Genomic DNA, 26,098 nt, shown 5'->3' on the forward strand with positions numbered 1-26,098 from the left:
GACCGCGTGACCTTTCACTTTGGCCAAGTGTGTGCCTGGGTGTCTTTTCCATAGCCTGCCACAGGAAGGTACTCTCTCGACCATTGGCATTGGTTTCGCGCCTTGCTATTTTCGTTATACTGCGACGGTTGTTTCCTAAGCCTTTGTTATAAAATGAACGATAGTATCTTCTCTGTCGACGGGTTTTTGTACGTCATCTCTATTCTGGGATCCGGTAAGTGCCTGTTCCTATCAGTGGGTTATTTCTTGACACAAACGGTTGATGAAGGCAATGCACTCTCACTACGACATAGGGCAGTAGCTATCGTTGCATCACATTGGGACAGATTTGAAGACGTCCCATGGACAAACATTTGCAAAGATTTGCATTAATCTACAACAACCAGTCTTCAGCCACGGTCAGTTGGACGTGGCCTTCTCTAGGGTTAGATCTTTCGACTCATTATCTGTCGTCTCCAGCAAAACACTTATTCACAACTGCGTCTTTCAAGAAGTATTTCTTTCTTCTTGATTTCTGAATTCCTTTCTCACCGTTTTCCATTCCTATTCTTACACCGCTGTATGCTATGGCGGGCGTCGGCTAGTTTAAACTAATACAGGTAGACGTGGAAACCGGGCTTTCTGATGAAAAAACAATAACGTTTAAAACAGTATCGTTTACATACAACAGATTTTGGCGAATCGTTTACATGCAATTATTTATATCCATTTATACACTGATAATGGCAATTATTAAATAATAATTCTAATATTATTAAACTGCGGTGGGTTGGCACCCTTCCCTGGATTGGTTCCTGCCTTGTGCCCTGTGTTGGCTGGGATTGGCTCCAGCAGACCCCCGTGACCCTGTATTCGGATTCAGCGGGTTAGACAATGGATGGATGGATGGATGGATATTATTAAATAATTCCTCTCATATTAGTAACATTTCTCGGACTGCCTTCTTCCATCTCTCAAACATTTCTCGACTTCGTCCTGTTCTTACGCAGCACAGTACTGAAGTATCGGTTAATGCCCGAGTCACCTCACGTATAGATTACTGTAATGCTATTCTATCTGTCATCCCACAAAAACGTATCCATCGCTTACAACTTCTTCAGAATTATGCTGCCAGGATAATAACCTGTCGCTCTAAATCCACTGATCATCTCACACCGATTCTCTCTCAACGTCACTGGCTCCCTGTTCACTACCGATTACGATACTAAATCCCGCTTCTTAACATTTAAAGCTCTCCTCAACCTCACTGATCTCCTCCAGACTTGCACTCCTCTCGCTCACTCAGATCCTGTAATTTGAGAGTATTCAGTCTGGCAATATGGAGCAGCCTTAGTTTGTGGAAGACAGACACAACTAGAGACATGAGCATAAAATGATGGTTGTCAATTTCAAACTGTGTTTCCTCGATGTCTGAACCAATCTCAGCCCGAACAAACTGATTGATCAAAGATACACTGACAGCTTGTCCTAATGTCAACTGTTAGATAACACACTCAGCTACTTTGACCACCTTGACTGGACCCTCAGAAGGAATCATCAGACTTCCTTTGTTTTTTATTGTGAGCGAGTGGTAGCTTTGATCATATGACGCCGGTACAGCATCTGTTACCAAACTAGAACAGCACACATCACAGGACAGCTTTCTCAAAATCCCGTCTAAGGGCTACCTGACCTCCCACTGCTTCCTGAGGTGGATTTCTTTGGGAAACCTTCAAAGTTTGAGAAATGTTAACAGCTGTGGTCCCGGGGAGACACGGACGGCTTCCGGGTGCGCAGCCGGCACTTCCGCCACACAGGGGTGTGGCCACCGTTAAGTGCCAGGGAGCAGCTGGAGCCCATCCGGCTCCCCATAAAAGGGGCCGCCTCCCTCCAGTCAGCAGTGGAAGTTGGGAGGCAGAAGGACTGAGCTTGTGGAAGGACTGGAGGCGGCCAGGAAGGCACAAGGACTGTGGGCCCTGGACTTGGGGGAATCAGTGCCAGCAGCACTGGGGTTGTGTGAGTGCACGTGACTTTTTATATTGTATATAGTTGTACATAATAAACGGTGTGTTGGGTGAAAAATATGATGTCCGTCTGTCTGTGCCGGGGCCAGCGTTCACACAGCTAACAGCAATCTACATAGTTAGTGACTAAATACGTTGTGGAGCCGACCCGGACACAGACAGGCGGACATGTTGTTCTTCACCACCACACATGTTTATTTACAATTATTTACAAATAATATGGTCACTCAGACCCAGAATACAGTGCACAAACCCCAACACTCAGTCCTGGCCACAAAATGCCTCTCTTCGGGCCGCCTCCACTCTCTCTTGCCTTGTCCGTCTTCCACCCGACTCTAGCTCTGAATGAAGGGAGACGGCCCCTTTTATAGTCTCCCGGATGAGCTCCAGGTGATTCCCGGCATTCCCCTCTTGGCCACGCCCCAGCGTGGCGGAAGTGCCGGCTGTTCTCCCGGCAGCTCTCCGGGTGTCCTTATAAATCTTCCTCCCAGCACTTCCTGGTGTGGCGGAAGTGCTGAGGTCACAAGTCCCCAAGGCATTGGGGCGCCTCCTGGCGGTGACCACGGGCCCCTACAGGGTGGGGCTTCCATGCCCTGAACCCGTGGCCCCCAAAGCAACCAGGTAGGCAGCCCCCACGTGATCCCAGATGGGTGCACACCCACTTCCGGTCCTTCAAGGCGTCCCGGCCGGGTCGTGGCCCCTGGCATCCTCGACAACATTTGTTTGGAGGCTCACTTGAGCACATAAATGCATGGCTTTGCTAGCTTAGCCTGGCGTAGCTAAAGTTAAGATTATAAAACGGGATTTTCTAATGGCCAAATATAACCAAAACAATTGTTCAGCCTTACCTATGAAATGTAATTCCCCGGGATCTGGTCTGGAGCGTACAGCGGTTTGTAAAATCCCAAGCAGCACATGCGTAAGGCATCTTTATCCATTACTTCACTCCACAGCAGTGCCACTTGCAATATGGCAGTGACGTTGACATACGATGCTACTGGTCATGCGCCGTCTAGTAATTCTATGTCTATGGGTGGCACCCCCCAGATCCCACCAGGGCTGCATCAAACTCCAACTCCCATGATGCCCTGCGGGAGTCCCAGGCACCGCTGCAATCCAGAGGGCGGCTGCCATCTAGCATTCCGGGGGACGTACTGTCCTGACCAGGCTTGCTTCCCCCGGTCCATACAATGAAGAGGCATCCTGGCCGGACAAGAACACCATCCACCTGTGACACCCTGTTGCCACTTTTTCATCTCAGTCCGCCATACGTGAGAGTCGTCCTGGTAAACTTTTCTTTTTTCTTTCTCTTTTCAGATTGTTTTGAGGCACAGCTTCCACCCGCCTATTCTGCAGAGCACTGCCTGGACTTTGGCGGTTCCTTTCAAAGAGCAGAGACACCACAGAAGTCCCAGTGACTCCATTGGGAACAACTACACCCCTAGTGCAAGTAAACTCAAAATCAAGGACCTGCACAAAAAGCCCTTCAGCGTTCGGACGGCTGCTTCTGTTGCCTCGCCTAGGCCTCTTTCTTGTATCCTTTACTTTGAATGTATTCCCTTTATTTCTTTGTATAGCTGGAGTAGTGACACCTCACCGGAGATCTGGAATGAAAGAGCAGTAGGCAACAGAAATCTGAATGTGAGGAGACACATGAAACCCTTAACACCTACTCTACTTGCCCTGCACAAACCTGCCTAAAAAAAGGGGCAGGGTGCCATGTTGCCAACTTCATGCTGCACTCTTTCACTGTCTTATCTGCCTCTTGGCTGACTTCTGCCCATCAGGAATTTCTTCCCTCTCCCTCACATTGGCAGATCATCAAACTCCAGCAGGAGAGAGGCGTTTACAAGCTGGGGGTCAGATGTATAAAACTGCGGCTCTTTTGGTTGTTCGTCAGTTTATATTGGGTACCTGTCGTCGCTTCTCAAGGACGTGGCAGACACATCAGGAATATCTCAGCTAAGCTTCACTCCGTCACTCTGTCATGCCCACTGTGCTGGAGGCCATTAACCAACCGTTACAGTACTGCATCCACTTTTGGTATTGTGTGGGTGGACATACATAACACATAACGGGTTTTTACCAACATAAAAAGACAATTTGATCCATTTGTCTGGTTCTCATTATGAAATCAGAACACTTTACTGCACTGAATTTGCAGTAAGAGCACCTAGCAAGGATGAAGCTGCTTTTGTTAACTGTGGGAAGTGACATTCTGTTAACGCACCAATCTGTGATGCCAAGATGAGTCTGATAAACGTCATGGCTCAGTGGCCTGGGTTAACTTGTGATTCATTTATTTTGAGACAAAGTAGCTTTGGCAGACATGAAGGTACTGTATTTGATGTCTGACTTATTGGAAAGATAAGTGGCTGAACCGTCGGGGTTTCATATGGCCTGTACTGTTCATCGTAACATCAGTCATGCCAGTTACACGTGCCAGGTAATAGCATCTGCCCGCCAAATGCTAGTGCCGTTATGCCCAGAGCACAGAAGATAGACACTGTAATGCCGCCTTTGATCTCACACGGTCTTTTGCAGAGTGCAGTCAGATACACTTGAAAGGAGGTGGCTGGTGGGGAGTCTGCTTTACCAACCAATGACATTCTGTGGCATTGTGATTGGGTGTGTATGAGGTTGATTAGCATAGTCAATGAAGTCATAGTGTATGAAGTTAATTAGCATAGTCAATGAAGTCATAGTGTATGAAGTTGATTAGCATAGTCAATGAAATCATAGTGTATGAGGTTAATTAGCATAGTCAATGAAGTCATAATGTATGAAGGTTAATTAGCATAGTCAATGAAGTCATAGTGTATGAAGTTAATTGGCATAGTCAATGAAGTCATAGTGTATGAAGTTAATTAGCATAGTCAATGAAGTCATAGTGTATGAAGTTAATTAGCATAGTCAATGAAGTCATAGTGTATGAAGTTAATTAGCATAGTCAATGAAGTCATAGTGTATGAAGTTAATTAGCATAGTCAATGAAGTCATAGTGTATGAAGGTAATTAGCATAGTCAATGAAGTCATAGTGTATGAAGGTAATTAGCATAGTCAATGAAGTCATAGTGTATGAAGTTAATTGGCATAGTCAATGAAGTCATAGTGTATGAAGTTAATTAGCATAGTCAATGAAGTCATAATGTAGTTAATTAGCATAGTCAATGAAGTAATTAGCATAGTCAATGAAGTCATAGTGTATGAAGTTAATTAGCATAGTCAATGAAGTCATAGTGTATGAAGTTAATTAGCATAGTCAATGAAGTCATAGTGTATGAGGTTAATTAGCATAGTCAATGAAGTCATAGTGTATGAATGAAGTTAATTAGCATAGTCAATGAAGTCATAGTGTATGAGGTTAATTGGCATAGTCAATGAAGTCATAGTGTATGAAGTTAATTAGCATAGTCAATTAAGTCACAGTGTAGATTAATTAGCATAGTCATAGTCAATGAAGTCATAGTGTATGAAGTCATAGTGTATTAATTAGCATAGTCAATGAAGTCATAGCATAGTCAATGAAGTCATAGTGTATGAAGGTAATTAGCATAGTCAATGAAGTCATAGTGTATGAGGTTAATTAGCATAGTCAATGAAGTCATAGTGTATGAGGTTAATTAGCATGTGGTTGTTTTAGGGCATCAGCCAAATGGAGTGCTAGGTGTTTTAAACAACATCCTAAAAATGTGATTCATAAATAAATGATGTTGTTTTTTATTCTCATGAATAAATTGGTGCTGCAACCGAAGTATAAGACCTAGCATGGAGAGTCGCAAAATTAACCAGAATATTCAAGCAAATTCTAGAAACAAAACCTGATCTAAATCTGTGAAGTAGTTCTCTCTCTCGCTAGTTAAGCAGAGGTAAAGTACACACCCCAGGGCTGGCGCGTGAGTGAGGAAGACCACGCCGCTCTCCCCTTGGCCCGCTGCGTCTCTCTTGGATTCGGTTAATAAATCAATACTGCAAGTGAACTATGATACATAGCGCAATGAGAGAGGTCCCAAGATCAACCGGAATGTTCAAGCAATTAGAAATAATTAGAAATAAATCCGATCTAAATCTGTTAGGTAGTTCTCTCGTGAAAGCGGACAGAAATACAGACAGACAGATGTTGATTATATATATACATATATATATATATATATATACTGCTCACAAAAATTAAAGGAACACTTTAAAGAAACACATTAGATACATCAGATCTCAATATGAAGTTGGATATCTATACAAATAACGACAGGGCAATGTCTTAGGAACAAAAGGATGCCAAGTCTTTTAATGGAAATAAAAGTTTTCTGCCTACAGAGGGCTCAATTGTGTAGACACCCTAAAATCAGAGTGAAATGAAGATGTGGCAGGCTAGTCCATTTTTTCAAAAACTTAATTTCTGCTACTCAAAATGCTTTTCAGTATCTTGTGTGGCCCCACGAGCTTGTATGCATGCTTGACAACGTCGGGCATGCTCCTAATGAGACGACGGATGGTGTCTTGTGGCATTTCCTCCCAGATCTGTATGAGGGCATCCCTGAGCTGTTGTACAGTCTGAGGAGCAACCTGGCGGCGCCTAATGGACCGAAACATAATGTCCCACAGATGTTCTATTGGGTTTAAGTCAGGGGATCGTGAAGGCCATTCAATTGTTTCAATTCCTTCATCCTCCAGGTACTGCCTGCATACTCTTGCCACATGAGGCCGGGCATTGTCGTGCATTAGGAGGAAACCAGGACCTACTGCACCAGCGTAGGGTCTGACAATGGGTCCAAGGATTTCATCCTGATACCTAATGGCAGTCAAGATGCCGTTGTCTAGCCTGTAGAGGTCTGTGAGTCGCTCCATGGATATGCCTCCAAGATCATCACTGACCCACCACCAAACCAGTCATGCTAAACGATGTTACAGGCAGCATAATATTCTCCACGGCTTCTCCTGACCCTTTCACGTCTTTCACATATACTCAGGGTGAACCTGCTCTCATCTGTGAAAAGCACAGGACGCCAGTGGTGGACCTGCCAATTCTGGTATTCTATGGCAAATGCCAATTGAGCTCCCGGTGCTGTGAAGTGAGCACAGGGCAGTAGACATTTGGGCCCTCAGGCAACCCTCATGAAGTCTGTTTCTGATTGTTTGGTCAGAGACATTCACACCAGTGGCCTGCTGGAGGTCATTTTGTAGGGCTCTGGCAGTGCTCATCCTGTTCCTCCTTGCCCAAAGGAGCAGATACTGGTCCTGCTGATGGGTTATGGACCTTCTATGGCCCTCTCCAGCTCTCCTAGAGTAACTGCTTGTCTCCTAGAATCTCCTCCATGCCCTTGAGACTGTGCAGGGAGACACAGCAAACCTTCTGGCAATGACACGTATTGATGTGCCATCCTGGAGAAGTTGGACTACCTGTGCAACCTCTGTAGGGTCCAGGTATCGCCTCATGCTACCAGTAGTGACACTGACTGTAGCCAAATGCAAAACTAGTGAAGAAACAGTCAGAAAAGATGAGGAGGGAAAAATGTCAGTGGCCTCCACCTGTTAAACCATTCCTGTTTTGGGGTCATCTCATTGTTGCCCCTCTAGTGCATCTGTTGTTAATTTCATTAACACCACAGCAGCTGAAACTGATTAACAACCCCTCTGCTACTTAACTGACCAGATTAATATCCCATAAGTTTCATTGACTTTATGCTATACTCTGATTAAAAAGTGTTCCTTTAATTCTTTTGAGCAGTATATATATATATATATATATATATAGAGAGAGAGAGAGAGATGACATTTCAAGCGTGATAATTGTGATTTACAGACTTTAGTTCCAGTTTAAGGCAGTTAATGCTGCGTATTTGCACTGAAGAACTTTTTTGGTTTTTCATCAGTTCATATCAGCCACCCGTTGTCATTTCTCAGGGAACTGGCCACCGGGTTAGGGATATCTCAGTTGGTGGTGGGCGTCTCTTTGGCCCCAGACAAACTTAAAGGGCAGAGCTCCGAGATACTTAACCTCCTCACAAGAGCCATTGCGTTGAAAAGCCATGAATTCTACTTTATGTTCTGTTCTAAGCCCTCAAGCGTTTGTTTTGTTGTTCACTGCCTAAAAATGAAAAGGGCACCTCGATGCTTTATTACAGATTCTGGTGCTCCTTCCACCCGTCCACACAAATTACATTTACTAGGATTATGGATACAAAATTGTGAAAACTTCCAAGGGGGTGAATACTTTTTATAGGTGCTGTAGACTTTAAATCTTCTTTGCTGCCACTATTGCAATTTTTCTTTAAGAAAGATAAATGGATTTTCATGATCTTTAAAGTTTTATGAAGGTCTTGTTATGTATTCATACGTGACTAATGATTGCATTACAGACAGCCCTCTATTCTGTCTTCATTTCTTGTTTTTGAAGCATTTATAAGGCCAAACAAAGCCTAAGGTCGTACTGCTTTGTAAGCTTTCTTAAAACTAAAGAACGCCTTCAATGCGGTTTGTGCCTTAATAAAACAACAGCCCCCATTCAAGGTGTCGGTGGTGCATTGAGGCCATACAAAGAGTTTGTTAAAGTCTTACAGTGACATAGCAGTCACTTGTCATGGTTAACATTTTGTTGTTTTGTTTCTATTTTTATTGTTGAATATTTAATGCACGAGGGAATCAAAAAGTAAAGGCAAGTAACTCTTTAATCCTGGTAACGGAGAGCAGATGAACACAGTGGCGTAGCTCGAGTCCATGCCGCTCGACTAACTTTGCACAGTTTTGATAAGCGGATCAGGATGCATTTCACGGCGTCCTGTATAACTATGCATGTGACAAATAGAGAATCCTGAAATCCAACATATCTGAATATGTTAACCTATTGAAATAGAAAATTAAAATATCGTATAGAGAAAAATGAAGATACATTTTCATAGATTTATTCATATACTTGGTTGACCACTTCTTAAGGCAATTCAATATGTAGATCAATTTGGTATTTTATACAAACTTATTAATTTGGTTATATTGCATTTGAGCGTATTACTTTAATACTCGTAGTTTCTGTTATTTTTGTGATGAAATTTAAACTTTTTTCCTATATTAAGGTCGCCCTTTTGAACCCCCCTGATATTTGTACTCCATCAACATGAATTATTTCCAGAGACATCATTTTGTCTATTTTTCCAGCGCATCGCACACAAAAGCAAGGGAACGATGGGAGCCCCAGAACTCTGCTCACGTCATGTCGCTTCGTACCACAAGCTTCAAGTAGTAAGTCTGTGATAAGCGGAATACCGCTACGATTTCCACTCACGGGACGGAAGGACAATCCCAACCGCTTTTATATAGTAAGAAAGAAAATGAAGATATTGCACAGTCTGGAGTAGAAAATCATCTTTTACCTGGAAAAACGAAACTACAAATCCCATCGTGCATCGCAAAATAGGACGGGGTGTGTGTGAAACTCCGCGCCTGCGTAGCACTCACGGGACGGAAGGACAATCCCGACCGCTTTTATACAGAAGGATAGAGAAATAGCAATAAAGTTTCACATATAATAATTTATAAGTATCAACTAGACAGGAGTATAATATAGACGCACTGATAAGCCGCGTTCTGATTCTTAGTTTAACTAGGGGGCTCTGCCCTCAGCTCGCTTCGCTCGGTTTGGTTAACCGGATATACAATTTAAAGAGATTGTTATTTTCATGGGAATTGTTACAAATCCATTATTTTCACTTTTACTTTAAAACATCAGTAAAAACAATATTCGGAATTAACTTTTTCGTCAAGGTCGCATTGAATTTTGATTCTGTGCTTGGACTTTCATTGTGACAACGCAACGTATAACTGCCTGGGAGTGAATTTCGTTTCTTTCTCTTTAATAAATAAACTGACTTTTTCGAATGTTTGTCCCTGTGATTTGTTAATTGTCACAGCAAAAGCTGTTCTAACAGGAAACTGCAAACGTTTTAATACGAATGGCTTATCACGATCTCCTTTTGTGTTTAATGTTATTCGCAGATGATGCACTACATTACCTTTCTTGTCGCCTGTTAAAATGAAGTTCTACTTTGTCTTTTTTTTCTGACCCCGATTGGACCTGCGAGGTTTTCAGTTCCACTTGGTCCAGGCTGATTAGCCATCCATCCATTATCCAACCCACTATATCCTAACTACAGGGTCACAGGGGTCTGCTGGAGCCAATCCCAGCCAACACAGGGTGCAAGGCAGGAAACAAACCCCGGGCAGGGCGCCAGCCCACCACAGGGCGCACACACACACACACTACTTGACCTTTTGTAATAATAATTTAAAATCAGGCGGCATGGTGACGCAGTGGGTAGCGCTGCAGCCTCGTAGTTAGGAGACCTGGGGGTTCACTTCCCTGCGTGGAGTTTGCATGTTCTCTCCGTGTCTGCCTGGGTTTCCTCTCACAGTCCAAAGACATGCAGGTTAGGTGGATTGGCGCTCCTAAATTATCCCTGGCGTGTGTGTGTGTGTGTGAATTCAGCTTTATCTTCATGGCGAGCAGACAGTTAATTATAAATGATGTTCCTTTCCCTAATTTTCTGCAATCCTAATTCACCATAACTAAGTGAATTTATACAAAATGGAAATTATAATTTCACGTTTTCTGTGTGAGATCTTATTTTCGATTCTTCTTCAGCAGCTGGGTTTAACAAGAAATTTCACACATCCAGGTAGAGTCTGCCATATTTAAGTGTGTGTAAGAATTCAGTCAGTCATTATCCAACCCGCTATTCTAACACAGGGTCATGTGGGTCTGCTGGAGCCAATCCCAGCCAACACAGGGCGCAAGGCAGGAAACAAACCCCAGGCAGGGCACACACACACACACACACACACACACACACACACACTAGGGATCACCAATGCACCTAACGTGCATGTTCACGGGGAGAACATGCAAACTCCACGCAGGGAACGAACCCAGGTCTCCTAACTGCGGGGCAGCAGCGCTACCCACTGTGCCACCATGCCGCCCCAGGCTGATTATTACTTGACTTATTTTCAGAATTTGCACATAGATTATTATTGTTCTTTTTAGGTCTCTTTTTGACACGCTGCTCTTTCTTCTCGCTTAGTCGTTGACGTGTCATCTAGGACATATAAAATTATTGTCCTGATAAAATTTATAAGAGCTGAGTGCACAGGAAGTGTGTCTGACAAAAGCATTCACACAACTGAGAGGTTAGATGACCGTGGTCTTGTTCGAAAATAGTTGTAAGTAGGGCATAAACTGGAAAGAATCTCATGTTAAAAGTCTCCATCTCGCGGGACTTGATTCCAAAACGTCTCTTCAAAAAGTCACATCTCGTCTTAAGATTTTTTTTATCACAATAGAGAGATATAATTGCGCTGCGAAAACCAGAACCAGTGTAGTGTACAGGTGATAGGTGGGGATGTTTTCTGTGCAGAGCAAGAACGTATTTGGATTGCTGACGAAATTATAAATTGTAAATTAGTTGTTTATCTTCCTAGAAATTATCTTCGGTGTCATGTTTATGTTTGTCATCGCCTCATAAATTTCAACTGTTGTGTCTAAAGCCATCACAGAAGGACGGTCTGAAAGTAATTTTTGAAGCATTTGTGGATTAAAAATCAGAGAATGTTACTGTTTTCATTCATGAGTGATATTTTTCTGAACTCTGCTGCTTACACACGAATTGTACTGAGCCTTTTTGGCCAATAATGCCGCCACCAAAAATGTGCCCCCTCTGCCCGCCCCTGGCTATGCCACTGGATGAACACAACAGCTTTAACTCCCCTCCACATTGTCGTCCTGCTCGTGTGGAAGCAAATGGCCGTCACCCCAGGGTGACCTAAAACCTCCAAGAGAAAACAGGCACGGGGTTGATGCGTGTGATTGGCGTGTGCCCGTTGCTGTCTCTCTGTATGTCGCCGATATAATGTCCGCAGACACGTTTATTATACACCCTGCCTAATGTCTTTCATTGAATGTGTGTGACATATTTAGTCTTGCTGATCGGACATAAAACTGCAGTGAAAAGACACCAGGAGTGGCAGGCAGTACCGTGTGGCACCAAAGGGGGGCGCATGTGAGCCAAACAGGTGCCCGTTGCTGCTGTTCTTACGCAGAGGCGCCAACAAGTTAGCGAGATCAGAAAGTCAAGTGCGCTGCTGCAGGCCATTTATTTTTATTCTTTGTTCCGACTGACTGCCAAAATGGAAGATTTAAAATTTTTTAAAACTAAAGGAAAATAAGGAGGGACTTTTACAAGAAAGTGACGGAGATTTTCGTGGAAAAGGACTTACATTTTCATTTACAAATAAAGGTAAAGAGCATAAACGGTTTTCAATTTTATAAAAAAAAAAAATGGCATCAGACTAAGAAAAAAGGTCCGTGTACTTTTTGGTATTTGAAATTTCATTTCAGAAGCAAAAACGAAAAAATGAAAATGAAAGGAATTTTCAGATTTTGATTTTTGATTAGAGAATAAAATGAGGGAAAATAAGGTATTTTTAAATTCTGTGGTAACAAATAGCAGTCATAAATTTAAAATTACACAAACTTTTCTGGATGTATTTGTGATTCAAATAATGAAAGTGTAATAGCTCAAAAAGAACAAAACAGACGCATTTTCGGAGGTACTTGTGCCACGTGCGAACAGTCCTCCTCACAACACATCGACCGACGGCCTTCAAGTTACACTGCATGGCATCAGCAGAGGATGGACCATCGCGTTGTTTTTCGGAACAGTAAAAGAGTGACACTCCGGGACGAGGACTTGACTGCAGAAAAACTGAGTCGTATCTTTCCGGTAAAAATACAAGCTTTGCAGACTTTGCTTCATTGATGTAGCAGTTCTTTTATGAACGTTACTGTTGTTTTTTATTGTGAACCAGCTAAAATTTGGTGATTTCATTAACTAACATTAAGTCTAGCCATTTTTATAGTGCTATCGCTAGTAAATGTTTAGATAACAATGCGCACAAGTGTAACACGTTAGGAAAGCAACGTGATTTACAGAAAGTTTTCCTAACGTGTTACATTTGTCAATGAGCATGCAATTCAAAATGTTAGCACTATAAAAATGGCCAGACCTAGTGTTAGTAAATGAAATCACCAAAGTTTAGCTGTAAGTAACAACAATAACGTTCATAAAACAACTGCAACATCAATGAAGCAAAGTCTGCAAAGCTTGTAGTACGACTCAGTTTTTCTGCAGTCAAGTCCTCGTCCCGGAGTGTCACTCTTTTACTGTTCCGAAAAACAACGCGATGGTCCATCCTCTGCTGATGCCATGCAGTGTAACTTGAAGGCCGTCGATCGATGTGTTGTGAGGAGGACTGTTCGCACGTGTCGTCAAAAATCGCGCAGAAGACGAAATGCCTCCGGTTTCAGACAACGAAAATGCGCCTGTTTTGTTGTTTTTGACCTATTACACTTTCATTATTTGAATCACAAATACATCCAGAAAAGTTTGTGTAATTTTAAATTTATGACTGCTATTTGTTACCACAGAATTAAAAAATACCTTATTTTCCCTCATTTTATTCCCTAATCAAAATCTGAAAATTCCTTTCATTTTTATTTTTTCGTTTTTGCTTCTAAAATGAAATTTCAATTACCAAAAAGTACACGGACCTTTTCAGCTATTACACTTTCATTATTTGAATCACAAACAAATCCAGAAAAGTATGTGTAATTTTAAGTTTATGACTGCTATTTGTTACCACAGAATTAAAAAATACCTTATTTTCCCTCATTTTATTCTTTAATCAAAAATCTAAATCTGAAAATTCCTTTCATTTTCGTTTTTTCGTTTTTGCTTCTAAAATGAAATTTCAAATACCAAAAAGTACACGGACCAAAAAAACAATCTAATATTTAAAAACTAAATTTTGATCTTAAATAAAATATTCTTTTGTTTTTCTTGTTATCATTTTGTTGAACAGTCTGTTGTTATATATCTGCACTGTGATATTAATTGCAGGGTTCGATTATGCAGCCATGTGCGGTAGGTCTGTTGTTTGGTGAGATGAGCTTGATTACTTTGGTCTGGGTAAAAAAGGAAGGAGAGCAAACAATAAAAAGGTTTTGAAGTTGTTGCACTTACCAGCTGTCAGCGTCTCTCTTTCCTAGACATAAAATTTGTATTAAAATTGATTAAAGCATAAGATTAAAAAGCTTTTAAAAAACTGCTAAATATTTCAATTAAGGTCAATATTGAAATCCGTTTTTTTTTGTACACCTCTCTATACTTTCATTTGTACTGAATGAGTGTGAACTGTGGAATTGCAACGGCAAATTTCGAACTCATGGAGGGTGAGGAGCAAATGCGCTCTCTCCGCTCTCCGAACGTAACGTTCTTTCTTAGTCAAATATGCGCCTCACCGATGTGTGTGTTGTGGACTTTGAACCCGGACACAACCAGACACCGACTCACAATGTCCCAGAAACACACCCGTTTATTATTTCCTTCTCCCTCTCCACCCACAATGTAGTGCACAAACCCCAATACTCTCTGTTCAGTCCTTTCTTTGGCTTCTCTGTCTCTTCTGCCGCCTCCACTCCTCCCGTCACAAGCTCTGTCCTCTGCCTCCCGACTCCGACTTTCTGAATGGAGTGAGGCGGCCTCTTTTATACTTCACCCAGATGTGCTCCAGGTGCTTCCCGATGATCGTCTGGCATCACTTCCTGGTGTGCTGCCATCCTAGACTCCATAATCGTCCGGACGCTCCCTGGCGGTGGCCACGGCCCCAACAGGGATGAGCTTCCAAGATTTGATCCCGTGGCCCCTCATGTAGACCAAGATGGCTGCCCTCTCATGGTCCAGGGGAGGTAGTGTCCTTCTCCCGGTCCTTCCAGGCGTCCCGGCTGGGCATGATCCCCCAGCCGTCCGCCACAGTGTAAAGAATGCTGATGAGATATGAAACATAACCAGTAGTCAGTGCGCAGGCTGCCAATTGAATAGTCAATAAGCGACTCTTTGGGGTTCATATATTTGTAAATCGGACTCTGAAGGAGTCACCAGCCATGAACCTCACCGCATGTCACTGTGTGCCAAGGACTGCCATTCACTTAAAGAACACAAAAACATCTTCTTTGGCTCCCATTTCCAAATGCTACATGCATAGGACTTTGGAACAAACCAGTCATGGCTTGTCATAACCAGCTGCAAAAGCACAAAGCCGCCTGAGCAAGAAAGCTGCAGGAAGGACATTTATTTTTAATACCTCTGTGACGGTACTTTTGCCCAAAGACATCACTCGTTTCAAAGCCTTCATGTTCTGAAACTTTTCAAGGAGCCCCTTATGCAGCTTTCTTTTATTGAAGTCCCCTCAAACGCTCCTTGACATTTTCTTGGCTTCTGAACACTGAAATCGGGTTCTTTCTTGTTTGTTCCACTTCATCTCCTGATTGCTGCAGACGGCGCTTTTTATTTGTTTGAACACCTCGGTAGTTAATGCAGGTGAGCAGGACTTGCAGTCGGCTTTATTGTCTGCAAAAGTGCTTAAGAAAACTCTTATGTGGCCATTCATGCCATTTAAAGAAATACCTTAAGGCCACTTCTGAGCTTTACCTTTGAAAAGCTGAGTATCATCTACCTGCGGTGGCCCACTTTACTGCCACATAGGAGACCCTTTTACCTGCAGATCAAGGTGTGAATTATAGAAAATTTCAAACACATTCTTTGGGCCACGCTGATTAGATGGCATCATACGGTTCTTTGAGATTTTTCCACTGCCAACCTCCCTGACGTGTTGAATGTGACCGATTTTTAAAATTTCTGAAGTCAGAGATCAAAAGAAGGTTTCTCTGTAAAGGCGAAAATTAAAGAATTGTCACGGTGGAAGTGCTCACCAAAAAACTCAAAGGCAAAACCACGGTAAAGTTGAAATGAAGCAGAGGTGGAAATCAGAATCGTTTGTTGAGTGAACTCGCAGAGGTCTTCGCTTTAATCGACTTGTGTGGCGTTGTTTCTACGGTGTATCTAAGCTCTCGTTGTTGTCACTTGTCACATGGCCGACCCCTTTAACTAGACCGGCAACTACACCACCAAGACTAGTGACTTGGCTCAACTGAGGATTCTCAAGATAATAACAAGCCGTGCCCCTTACAAATAATCTTTTTCCCCAGCTCCAATTAATAGGCAATGCAAATCAGTGATGTCAGATTGAGTGCAGAGATATTGAAAGTGAAATGAATATACTGTATATATACAGTACAAGGAGAGACAAATGCTCAATATTACATATATATATTGTGGCAGACGGCTGGGGACCCCACCCAGTCGGGACGCCTGGAAGTACCGGGATGGTGACAATACCTCCACTGGACCACCAGAGGGACGCATGGTCTGGTCTACATGCGGGGCCACAGAGTCAGCGCTTAGAAGCTCATCCCTGTCCCACCGCCAGGGGGCGTCCAGACAATTGTGGAGCCCTGGACGGCAGCACTTCTGCCACACCAGGAAATGCTGCCGGAAGATTGTCAGGAAGCACGTGGAGCACATCATGGTGAAGTATTAAAGAGGCCGCCTCACTCCACTCGAACGTGGGAGGCAGGGTGACCGAGCTGCAGGCTATGGACGTATATATGTACGTAAGTCGGATTCAGTTAGCGTTGGGAACCCATGTACCAAATTTCTTGAAGATGGGCCCATAAGTAACAAAGACTGTTGAAAAGTTCAATATGGCGGCCGACAGTGGCATCATACCACCGAAATAAGTATGTACATTGGTTTCGGTTAGTGCAGGGAAGCTGCCTATCAAATTTCGAGAAGATCGGGCCGTAAATAAGAAAGTTCAATATGGCGGACGTTGTGAAATTAAACCTGCTCAACTTTTGTAAGTAAGCTGTAAGGAATGAGCCTGACAAATTTCAGCCTTCTAGCTACACGGCAAGTTGGAGAATTAGTGATGAGTCAGTGAGGGTTTGCCTTTTATTAGTATAGATTAAATTTATAGCCATTTTCAAAATTTAATGAAAAATGAATAACGCCTCCCTGTAACTCCCTATGCTGTCACTGTTCGTAGATGGCGCCTTACACGGTGCGTTCTGCATACTGGTGCCATCTATGATGGGGAATTCCTGTTTCATGGTGATTCCCTTAAACGCCATGTTATGTCAAAATATTGTGAAAATAATTTGATTCAAAACAATATGTTTTTATATTTTTAAATAATAGTTAATAGTTGCTTAAAAATTATTATAATGTAATTGTTGTGTTTCGTGAATTATCTGTTATTTAACTTAAAATAAATTTCTAGTCTGCGGTGGGTTGGCGCCCTGCCTGGGATTGGTTCCTGCCTTGTGCCCAGTGTTGGCTGGGATTGGCTCCAGCAGACCCCCCGTGACCCTGTAGTTAGGATATAGCGGGTTGGATAATGGATGGATGGATGGATACATTTCTAGTGCGTAGAAAGCTTTATTTTCTGTTTTAAGCAAAAATAAAAAATCGTCCCAGTTTGAGGAAAAAATATTCTGGTAAGTCTATTTAATTCTATTCTTGGATATTTTAAATGCATTTACATTATGTAAAAGTGAAAATCGTACACTGATTACTATTGGATAAAATTGTTTATAACTTTTTTACTAATAAAGATTTATTAACAAACTTTTCACAAAATGTTCTTCAAATCTTGTACTAAGGATATGTGTAAATAGATTTGCTAAATTGACACAAAAGCCATAAATAACTTAAATAATCAAATGGTAAATCTATGGTGTTCATGTCAAAATGAAAACCGTACATTTCAAAAAAACCTTTAAAATCGACCCCAAACGTTAAAATTTGTCAAATTTCGGATGCCATTTTCTTTTCAAGTAATGATAAAAACGTGATCAGATCTTTATCGAAAAGCAGTGCCGCACAAAATACATTTTTAAATCAACTTTGGGGTTAAAGTCAGTTTCTACAGGTTTTGGCAGGAGATTGGATAATTTGTAGTCCGTAGAATAATGGCAGATAAAATTAATATTTGTAGCCATTTAAGCTGGATGCCTTATCTCTATTATGTATAGAAGCAGATGTGTTATGTAAGATTGATTATGAAGATCTAATCAAAGAGTTTGCAAGGAAAAAAAGTAGGAGAAAATTATTAAGATAAAAATAAAATGAAGCATACAAAAATAAATATTATTTTCCTTCTTACTATAAGTATGCTTTGTTTAATTTCAAATTTTCGATAATAAAATAAAATTTTATTTTCTAGTTTGTTATTGTTTTAATATTTTGAATTTGTGTAAGTAGTGTAAGGGGGCACCAAAATTGCTTAGTGCTTAGGGCACCTAAGGGTCTTAATCCGGCCCTGAGAGAGGGAGAGAGCGATTACGAGCACACACTGATATAGCGCCTTGACGCACCCACCACATGACAAACCAACTCAGGATCCCAGATTGGGACCCGAGTGCCAGCCATGCAACGGGTGATACCTTAGCACCACACCAGTTCAGATGGAGTGGAACAGTGGGAGTTTTTTTTTACGGTGGCTGGAGTAGGGAGCAGGGATGGATGCAGATTAGTGAGGAGAAAAGGGCGGTGAGCTGTTTTTGGGCTAATTTGTGTTCTGTGTTTGTGCTGTGTAGTGTTGTGTGAAATAAACGTGTGTGCTTTTGGACATCTGGCTGTCTCCATGTCTGTCTGTGTCCGGGCATCTTTCACAATATATATATATATAGACACGATTCCCCATTATCCCAAAAACACCAGTGAAAGACTCTCTCTATCTCTCTCTCTCTCTCTCTCTATATATATATATATCTATATCTACTCTCTAAAAGCTTAAAAGTGCAATGATTTTGTGCAACGATTTTATGTGACTTTTTATGTAACGTTTTTTGTCACTCTTTAAATTGGGCTTATCTTAATAACCTACATATATATGTTTGGTATCATTCTTTTCAGAATTTACCGAACTTTAATGTGATATTGTTAGAGTTTCAGATTCTTATTCTGTTTTTCGTAGACCGGCTCCCCACTCCTGATATCACACTTCCTCCTTCCCTTGGCCCGCAGCCTCTGTCTCGGATTAGCGCGAATATTTCGCTCCTGCAAGCGAACTATGATACTTAGTGCGATGTGAGAAGTCGCAAAATCACCAGAAATGTTCAAGCAAATTCTAGAAAAAAAACCCAATCTAAATCCAAAAAGCAGTTCTCTCATTCGCTAGCTAAGAAGAGGCAAGGTACGCTCCGAAGCCCCGCCTCCCTCCCCTTGGTCCGCTGCGTGTCTCTTGGATTTGCGCAAATAAATCGGTACTGCAAGCGAACTATAATACTTAGCAAGACGAGATAAGTAGCAAAATCAACAGAAATGTTCAAGCAAATTCTAGAAAAAAAACCCAATCTAAATCCAATAAGCAGTTCTCTCATTTGCTAGCTAAGCAGAGGCAAGGTATGCTCCGAGGCCCTGCCTCCCTCCCCTTGGTCCGCTGTATGTGTCTCGGATTCGCGCAAATAAATCGGTACTGCAAGCGAACTATAATACTTAGCAGGACGAGATAAGTAGCAAAATCAACAGAAATGTTCAAGCAAATTCTAGAAAAAAAAACCCAATCTAAATACCGTTAAGTTGTTCTCCCGTGAAAAACGAACAGACAGACAGACTCTACATATCTCTATATATAGAGATGTGTGGGTGTGCTTTCTTCCAGTCAGCCTTTCAGGCGTTTATGGTAATCCTCCTGTTACAGAGGTAGCTCAACAGAAGCTAGTTGATTAGAGGCACTCCGATGTCATTAATTAGCTTTACTCTCCGCTGTCGGGGGGTTAACAGGATGACTAAACAGATGTGAAACAGTGAAGACGGTAAACCGAATAACACATTTTTCACAAGTGTTTAGAAATGAGAGTCTCGAAGCGGCCAAGTGCGCTGCACCCCTTTTTGTTTTTCAGGATTTCAAATTCCCACTGCTGGTGGGCCGAGGACCTTGATCATTCCTTAACCATTCATTCTAGCTCCGAAGGATTCTCCTCCAGCTCAGAAGAAACTGAAACTGCCATCTAAACGTGATTCATCCCGTGAAAGGTAAGGTTGCAGAATATCGGCAAACATCAGTTAATAATAATAACTAGCCGAAGCCCGCCGTAGCATACGGCGGTGTAAGTACAGGAACGGAAAACGGTGAGAAAGGAATTCAGAAATCAAGAAAAAATAAATACTTCTTGAAAGATGCAGTTGTGAACAGGTGTTTTGGTGGTGACGACAGATAAGGAGTCGAAAGATCTAACCCTAGAAAAAGCCACGTACAACTGACCGTGGCTGAAGACTGGTTGTTAGAATTATTGTGAAGAGTAAACAGCATGTGGGTATGAAAGGCCGCGCTTCTGAAATTCGATTACGTAAATATAATCAATAACAACCTGAAAAAGATGTTGTTGTAGAATGTCTCTAAGTAATTCCTGCAGCTTAATCCAAAAGACTCGTACTACAATATCAGGTCTGTGCTCCGGTCTTTGGGTGTCCGACAGTGCATGTAGAATTTCCGGCCAAGCAGGATTACATATGAAAGTGATAAATAAATGAGGCTGTCCGAATTTACGTACTATGGCCATGGCATCCTGCTAGTTTTGTTGCATGTATCTTGGACTTCCTGGAAATGTGGATGGTAATATGATTATTTTGCCTACACGTATGTTGATATTTTCAGCCTTTGCTTGCAGTGCGTCTGACAGTCCTTTGTATTGTTCCACGCACAGATCTTGTTGATGTAATCTGAGATAGTTGAGTCGTGCGCCCTCTGTTTTAACATATGCATCTACGACGTACTGTTGGAATAGTTCGCCGCTGGAGTGCAAAATACTAAATGTATTCCTCATTGCTAATCTGTACGCGTAAAATTGGCATTGAGTAAGCCTTATTTGCTTGCCGCTTCTTTTATCGGGAACATGTTGTAAATCTTTGTGCCATCCAATGTTTCCGTAAGGGAATAAAAGTGGGTAAACCATAGGATCGCAATTCATATTGAGCGTGGAAATCTGTTTACAGGAGTTGCCTATAGGACAGATGCAAATGTCCCTTTTGGCAGGCGGTTTGCCATCTTCTTCGACGAAAATCACTGCAACATTGGTGTGACATGTCGGGGCATTGTATCGTCGTAAATCATGCCTTGGGTTTTCCTCAAAAAGCATTCGTACAGATGCTGTTGGATTGGACTGAGTGATTTCATGCATGTGTTTGTATGGTTTAGCGAAGGGTTGGATGGTTCTGAGCATGGAATCTAGCTGGAGAAGTCAATTTTCGCTGCATGCAGAGTTTGCTTTATTTTGTAAGTGTGCTTCAGAAGCTTGGCGAAAAATGCCGTGTCGGCTGCGTGTGGGAGGGACCGGTTTTGAAGAGGAGCCCCTGGTAACATGGGGAGGGGTTTGGAAGAGGACGAATAGGAATCGAGAAATGCCATGTCGGCTGTGTGTGGGTGGGACCGGTTTTGCAGAGGAGCCGCTGGCAGCATGGGGAGGGGTTTGGAAGAGGACGAATAGGAATCGAGAAATGCCGTGTTGGCTGTGTGTGGGCGGGACCGGTTTTGCAGAGGAGCTGCTGGCAGCATGGGGAGGGGTTTGGAAGAGGACGAATAGGAATCGAGAAATGCCGTGTCGGCTGCGTGTGGGCGGGACCGGTTTTGCAGAGGAGCCGCTGGCAGCATGGGGAGGGGTTTGGAAGAGGACGAATAGGAATCGAGAAATGCCGTGTCGGCTGCGTGGGCGGGACCGGTTTTGAAGAGGAGCTGCTGGCAGCATGGGGAGGGGTTTGGAAGAGGACGAATAGGAATCGAGAAATGCAGTGTCAGCTGCGTGTGGGCGGGAACGGTTTTGAGATGGAAGCAGGACGAACCAGAAAAGAAATATATATAAGAGATGATAATTCTGTACATTTATATAGCGCCTTTCTCACTCCTCCATTCAGGTAGGGCCCACAAACTCCTTACTGCAAAGCAGCAGCGCTCCCACTGTGCTACCCGTGTGGATAAATTGTCCAAATATGTGAGTCTGTGTTTTCCACAAGCCACCCTCTATTGTCCCCAAGAATGCATTCTCTTTGGGCTCAGATAATAAGACGCTATCAGGACGCGCAATTTGGTATTCTTGGGCTGACGTTCATTACTCTGAACACAACTCTCTAGACATTCAAATCGATTAGCTGGGGAGGGCAGGTGGGGGTGTTAATTTTTTTCCATTCAGACGTTTGCTGCATTGCATGCTTGCTGAAGCATTCGAGCCTGTTTGTATGGCTCATTATAAATTCTTTAAATATTTGCTGTTACCAATGCAACAGACCACACTGGTTGAGTGCTCATGGGAAATGCTAGTCAATAAGCCCTGTGCGAAGGTTTCTTTTATAGTGAGATGGCGGCAGCAACATCTTAGGAATGGGGACTCCAGTATTATGAGCCCATTAGGGTGATGCAAGGCGTTTTGAAAGCTTTTTCGGCAGCACGGCCAGCAGCGGAGCATCACCCCCAGTGTTATTAGTGACAGGATGGGGCCCAGGCGTTGTCACTACCCATTACCATTACTTCTGTCGGCAGATTACTCCTGAGCCTCTCCTGTCACAGTCTATTTACGTGCACCTTTAGTCTCAAGACGATTACAGAACGGGAAAGGCAACAGAAAGGAAACTGAGAGACTGGCACTAAGAATAGAAAAGACTGGCACCCTATCCAGAGTTGGGTATTACACAATGCCTGTTGACGCAAAGGTGGACAGTTGATATCTGGAACTGGATGTGCAGTGAGGTGAAGTGAGTCTAAATGTGACAAATTTAAGGAAGTAAATTTTTATTGGCACAGGGCAATGCAAACTGGAAAAATCCACAGACACACATACATACATATCTGCCCTTCAGTTTTCTTAACTCATTTATAGTCCTACAGAGACACTGTACAACACGTTCACATTAGTCTAGTTGAAGGCCAAGATCAAATAAACAGGGACGCTCGGCTGCCAGAGTGCACCATTGTTAAACAAGTTGCCATAGTGAGATTTCTTTGGGCAGAGAGAATGAAAACCTGCAGAAATTTACTGAAGGACGTTGGTTTGTGCGGATTAGTAAGCTGCTTGGGTACCCTTCTTGTGCAAACTTAACAGTGCCCCAAGTTGTCGTGCACTACAGCCTGTGCAGGTCCTTAGCTGATCTCCAGATGTGCATTAGAACATTAGAACACTCAGGATGAGAACAGGCCATTCAGACCAGCAAAGCTCACCAGTCCTGTCCAATTATTTTTTCCTAAAAAACATCAAGTCGAGTTATGAAAGTCCCTAACGTCTTGCTGTCTACCACACTACTTGGTCGCTTATTCCAAGTGTCTATCGTATTTTGTGTAAAGAAAAACTTCCTAATGTTTGTGCGAAATTTCCCATTCACAAGTTTCCAACTGTGTCCCCGTGTTCTTGATGAACTCATTTTAAAATACAAGTCTCGATCCACTGGACTAATTCCCTTCATCATTTTAAACACTTCACTCAGGTCTCCTCTTCATCATCTTTTGCTTAAACTCCGAAGGCTCAGATCTTTTAATCTTTCCTCATAACTCATCCCCTGTAGTTGCTCTTCTCTGGACATTCTCTTGTGCTGCTATGTCCTTTTTGTGGCTTGAAGACCAAAACTGCACTCAGGACTCCGGATGAGGCCTCACCAGTGTGTTATAAAGCCTGAACAGAACCTCCTGTGACTTGTATTCCTCACGTCAAGGCGCTATATAACCTGACATTCTCTTAGCCTTCTTAGTGGCTTCTGAACACTGTCTGGAAGTCGATAGCTTAGAGTCCACTACGACTCCTAAAACCTTCTCATAAGGTGGACTCTCGATTTTCAGCCGCCTATTGTGTATTTAAACCTCGCATTTTCACTTCCTATGTGTAATTCTTTACATTTACTGACATTTGCCACAAACCTGCCCAAGCCCGTCTGGTGTCCAAGTCCTTCTGTGATAACATAACGGATTCCAAATTAACTGCTAATCCACCTCACTTGGTATCATCTGCTAACTTAACCAGCTTGTTCTTTATATTCCTATCTAAATCATTTATTTTTATTAAAAATAGCAGAAGCCCCAACACTGCCCCCTGCTGGTCACCACTCTTAACATCGGACAATTCTGATGGGGTCCCTCACACCATCACCCTCTGCTTCCTGTGTCTGAGCCAGTTCGGCACCCACCTACACATCACACCCTGAACTCCCACTTCTTTTAGTTTGATGCCCACCTCTCATGTGGCACCTCATCAAATGTTTTCTGAAAGCCCACATCAATAATCTCATCTGCTCCACTCTGGTCGTATCCTTTTGTTGTCTCCTCATCGAATTCCAGCCTGTTAGTAAAACACGACGTCCCTCTTGTGACCCCACTCTGACCTGTTCTTGCCATGTGTTGCTCAATCTTATCCTTAATTATTCCTTCCATTAATTTTCCTGTGATGCCCATTAAGCTTACTGGCCTATAGTTGCTTGGATCTGCCCTGTCACCCTTTTTATAATATGGGATGATATTTGCCATTTTCCAGTCCATTGGAATCTCTCCAGTGCGCAATGACTTCCTAAAAATATGTGTCATGGGTTTATATCGGCACTCGCTAGCCTCCTTAAGAACTCGAGGGTAAATATTATCTGGTCCTGGTGATTTGACTGCGGTCAACGTCATCCATCGGCCTTCTCTGATGAAGGCATTCCCCATGTCGATATGGGCGTGATGATGGACCAGATTGAGCTTCGTAGGTTATGCTTATTCGTCCAGCTTTAAACCTTAAAAACCTAAACTTTTTGTTGAGGCCTGCTGTTTTTACTTCAGTACTGAGCCAACATCCTTTGGTGAATTTCAGACCGGATTCACTCAAATTTGCCCAAAGAAATCTCCGTTTGGTGCGTCATTTAATGAAGGTGCCATCTCACAGCGGAGCGTCTGTGTTCATTTGACCTTGGCTTCCAATAGATCAACGGTAGAGCACTGTGTTGTTTAAGGTCGATCTACCCATAAGCCATTGCAAATGTGTTGTATTACATTGGCTTCCGTTAATTGGGGTTACTGTGTAATTCTCAAATTGCCTTCACTTTTTAATTTTCCCAAGTATTATATAGTGCCTTCCAAGCCTATCTACAGTATGTATAATATAGTGCCTTTCATGCCTGCCTAGCTATCTAACTGTAATTTTCAAATTGCCTTCACTTTTTAATTTTTCTTAGTATTACATAATGCCTTCCATGCCTATCTATCTATTATTTAGGGCCTTTCAAGCCTATCTACTGTATGTATAATATAGTGCCCTTCATGCCTGCCTGTCTATCCATCCATCCATCCAATATCCAACCTGCTACATCCTAACTACAGGGTCACGGGGGTCTGCTGGAGCCAATCTAGGCCAACACAGGGTACAAGGCAGGAAACAAACCCCGGGCAGGGTGCCGGCCCACCGCAGCTGCCTGTCTATCTAACTCTAATTTTCAAATTGCCTTCACTTTTTAATTTTCCTTAGTATTACATAAAGCCTTCCATGTCGATCTATCTATTATATTGGGCCTTTTGAGCCTATCTACAGTATGTATAATATAGTGCCTTTCATGCCTGCCTATCTATCTAACTGTCATTTTCAAATTGCCTTCACTTTTTAATTTCCCTTGCCTATCTATTGTTGTTGTTTGTGGTCAAACTACCCATAAGCCATTGCAAATGTGTTCTATTACACTGGCTTCCGTTAACTGGGGTTACTGTGTAATTCTCAAATTGCCTTCACTTTTTAATTTTCCTTAGTATTACATAAAGCCTTCCATGCTGATCTATCTATCATATTGGGTCTTTCAAGCCTATGTATTATGGAAGGCAGCTCAGACACAGACAGGTGGACACGTTAATGTCACCCACAACACGTTTATTACCAAAGTCCATATTTACAAAGGTGCAACACAACCCCAAAGTCCCCAAAGTCCTGGCCACAACACAGTGCCTCTCTCTCTCTCTCTTCATGCTGACTCCTTGCCTCCTCCTAAGACCTCATCTTTCTCCTCCCGACTCCAGCCATCATATGAAGGGAGGTGGCCCCTTTATATACTCACCCGGATGTGCTCCAGGTGTCCTCCAGTGACCTTCTGCCGACACGTCCCTGTGTGCCGGAAGCACCGGCTGAGTACCAGGAAGCACTCCGGGTGTC

General features: G+C 42.7%; 1 protein-coding gene across 1 annotated transcript in view; it reads left to right on the plus strand.

Annotated features, from left to right (window-relative positions):
* The window catches only part of dnah3 (dynein axonemal heavy chain 3), a 302,407-nt gene that overhangs the window by 25,459 nt on the left and 250,850 nt on the right, over positions 1-26,098 (plus strand). The window contains exons 3-4 of the mRNA XM_039775085.1: positions 3,321-3,537; positions 19,919-19,988. Of these exons, the coding sequence (XP_039631019.1) occupies positions 3,321-3,537; positions 19,919-19,988 (287 nt within the window). The remainder of the gene's footprint in view (positions 1-3,320; positions 3,538-19,918; positions 19,989-26,098) is intronic.

Source organism: Polypterus senegalus, chromosome 13 (assembly GCF_016835505.1).
Source record: "Polypterus senegalus isolate Bchr_013 chromosome 13, ASM1683550v1, whole genome shotgun sequence".
NCBI lineage: Eukaryota > Metazoa > Chordata > Cladistia > Polypteriformes > Polypteridae > Polypterus > Polypterus senegalus.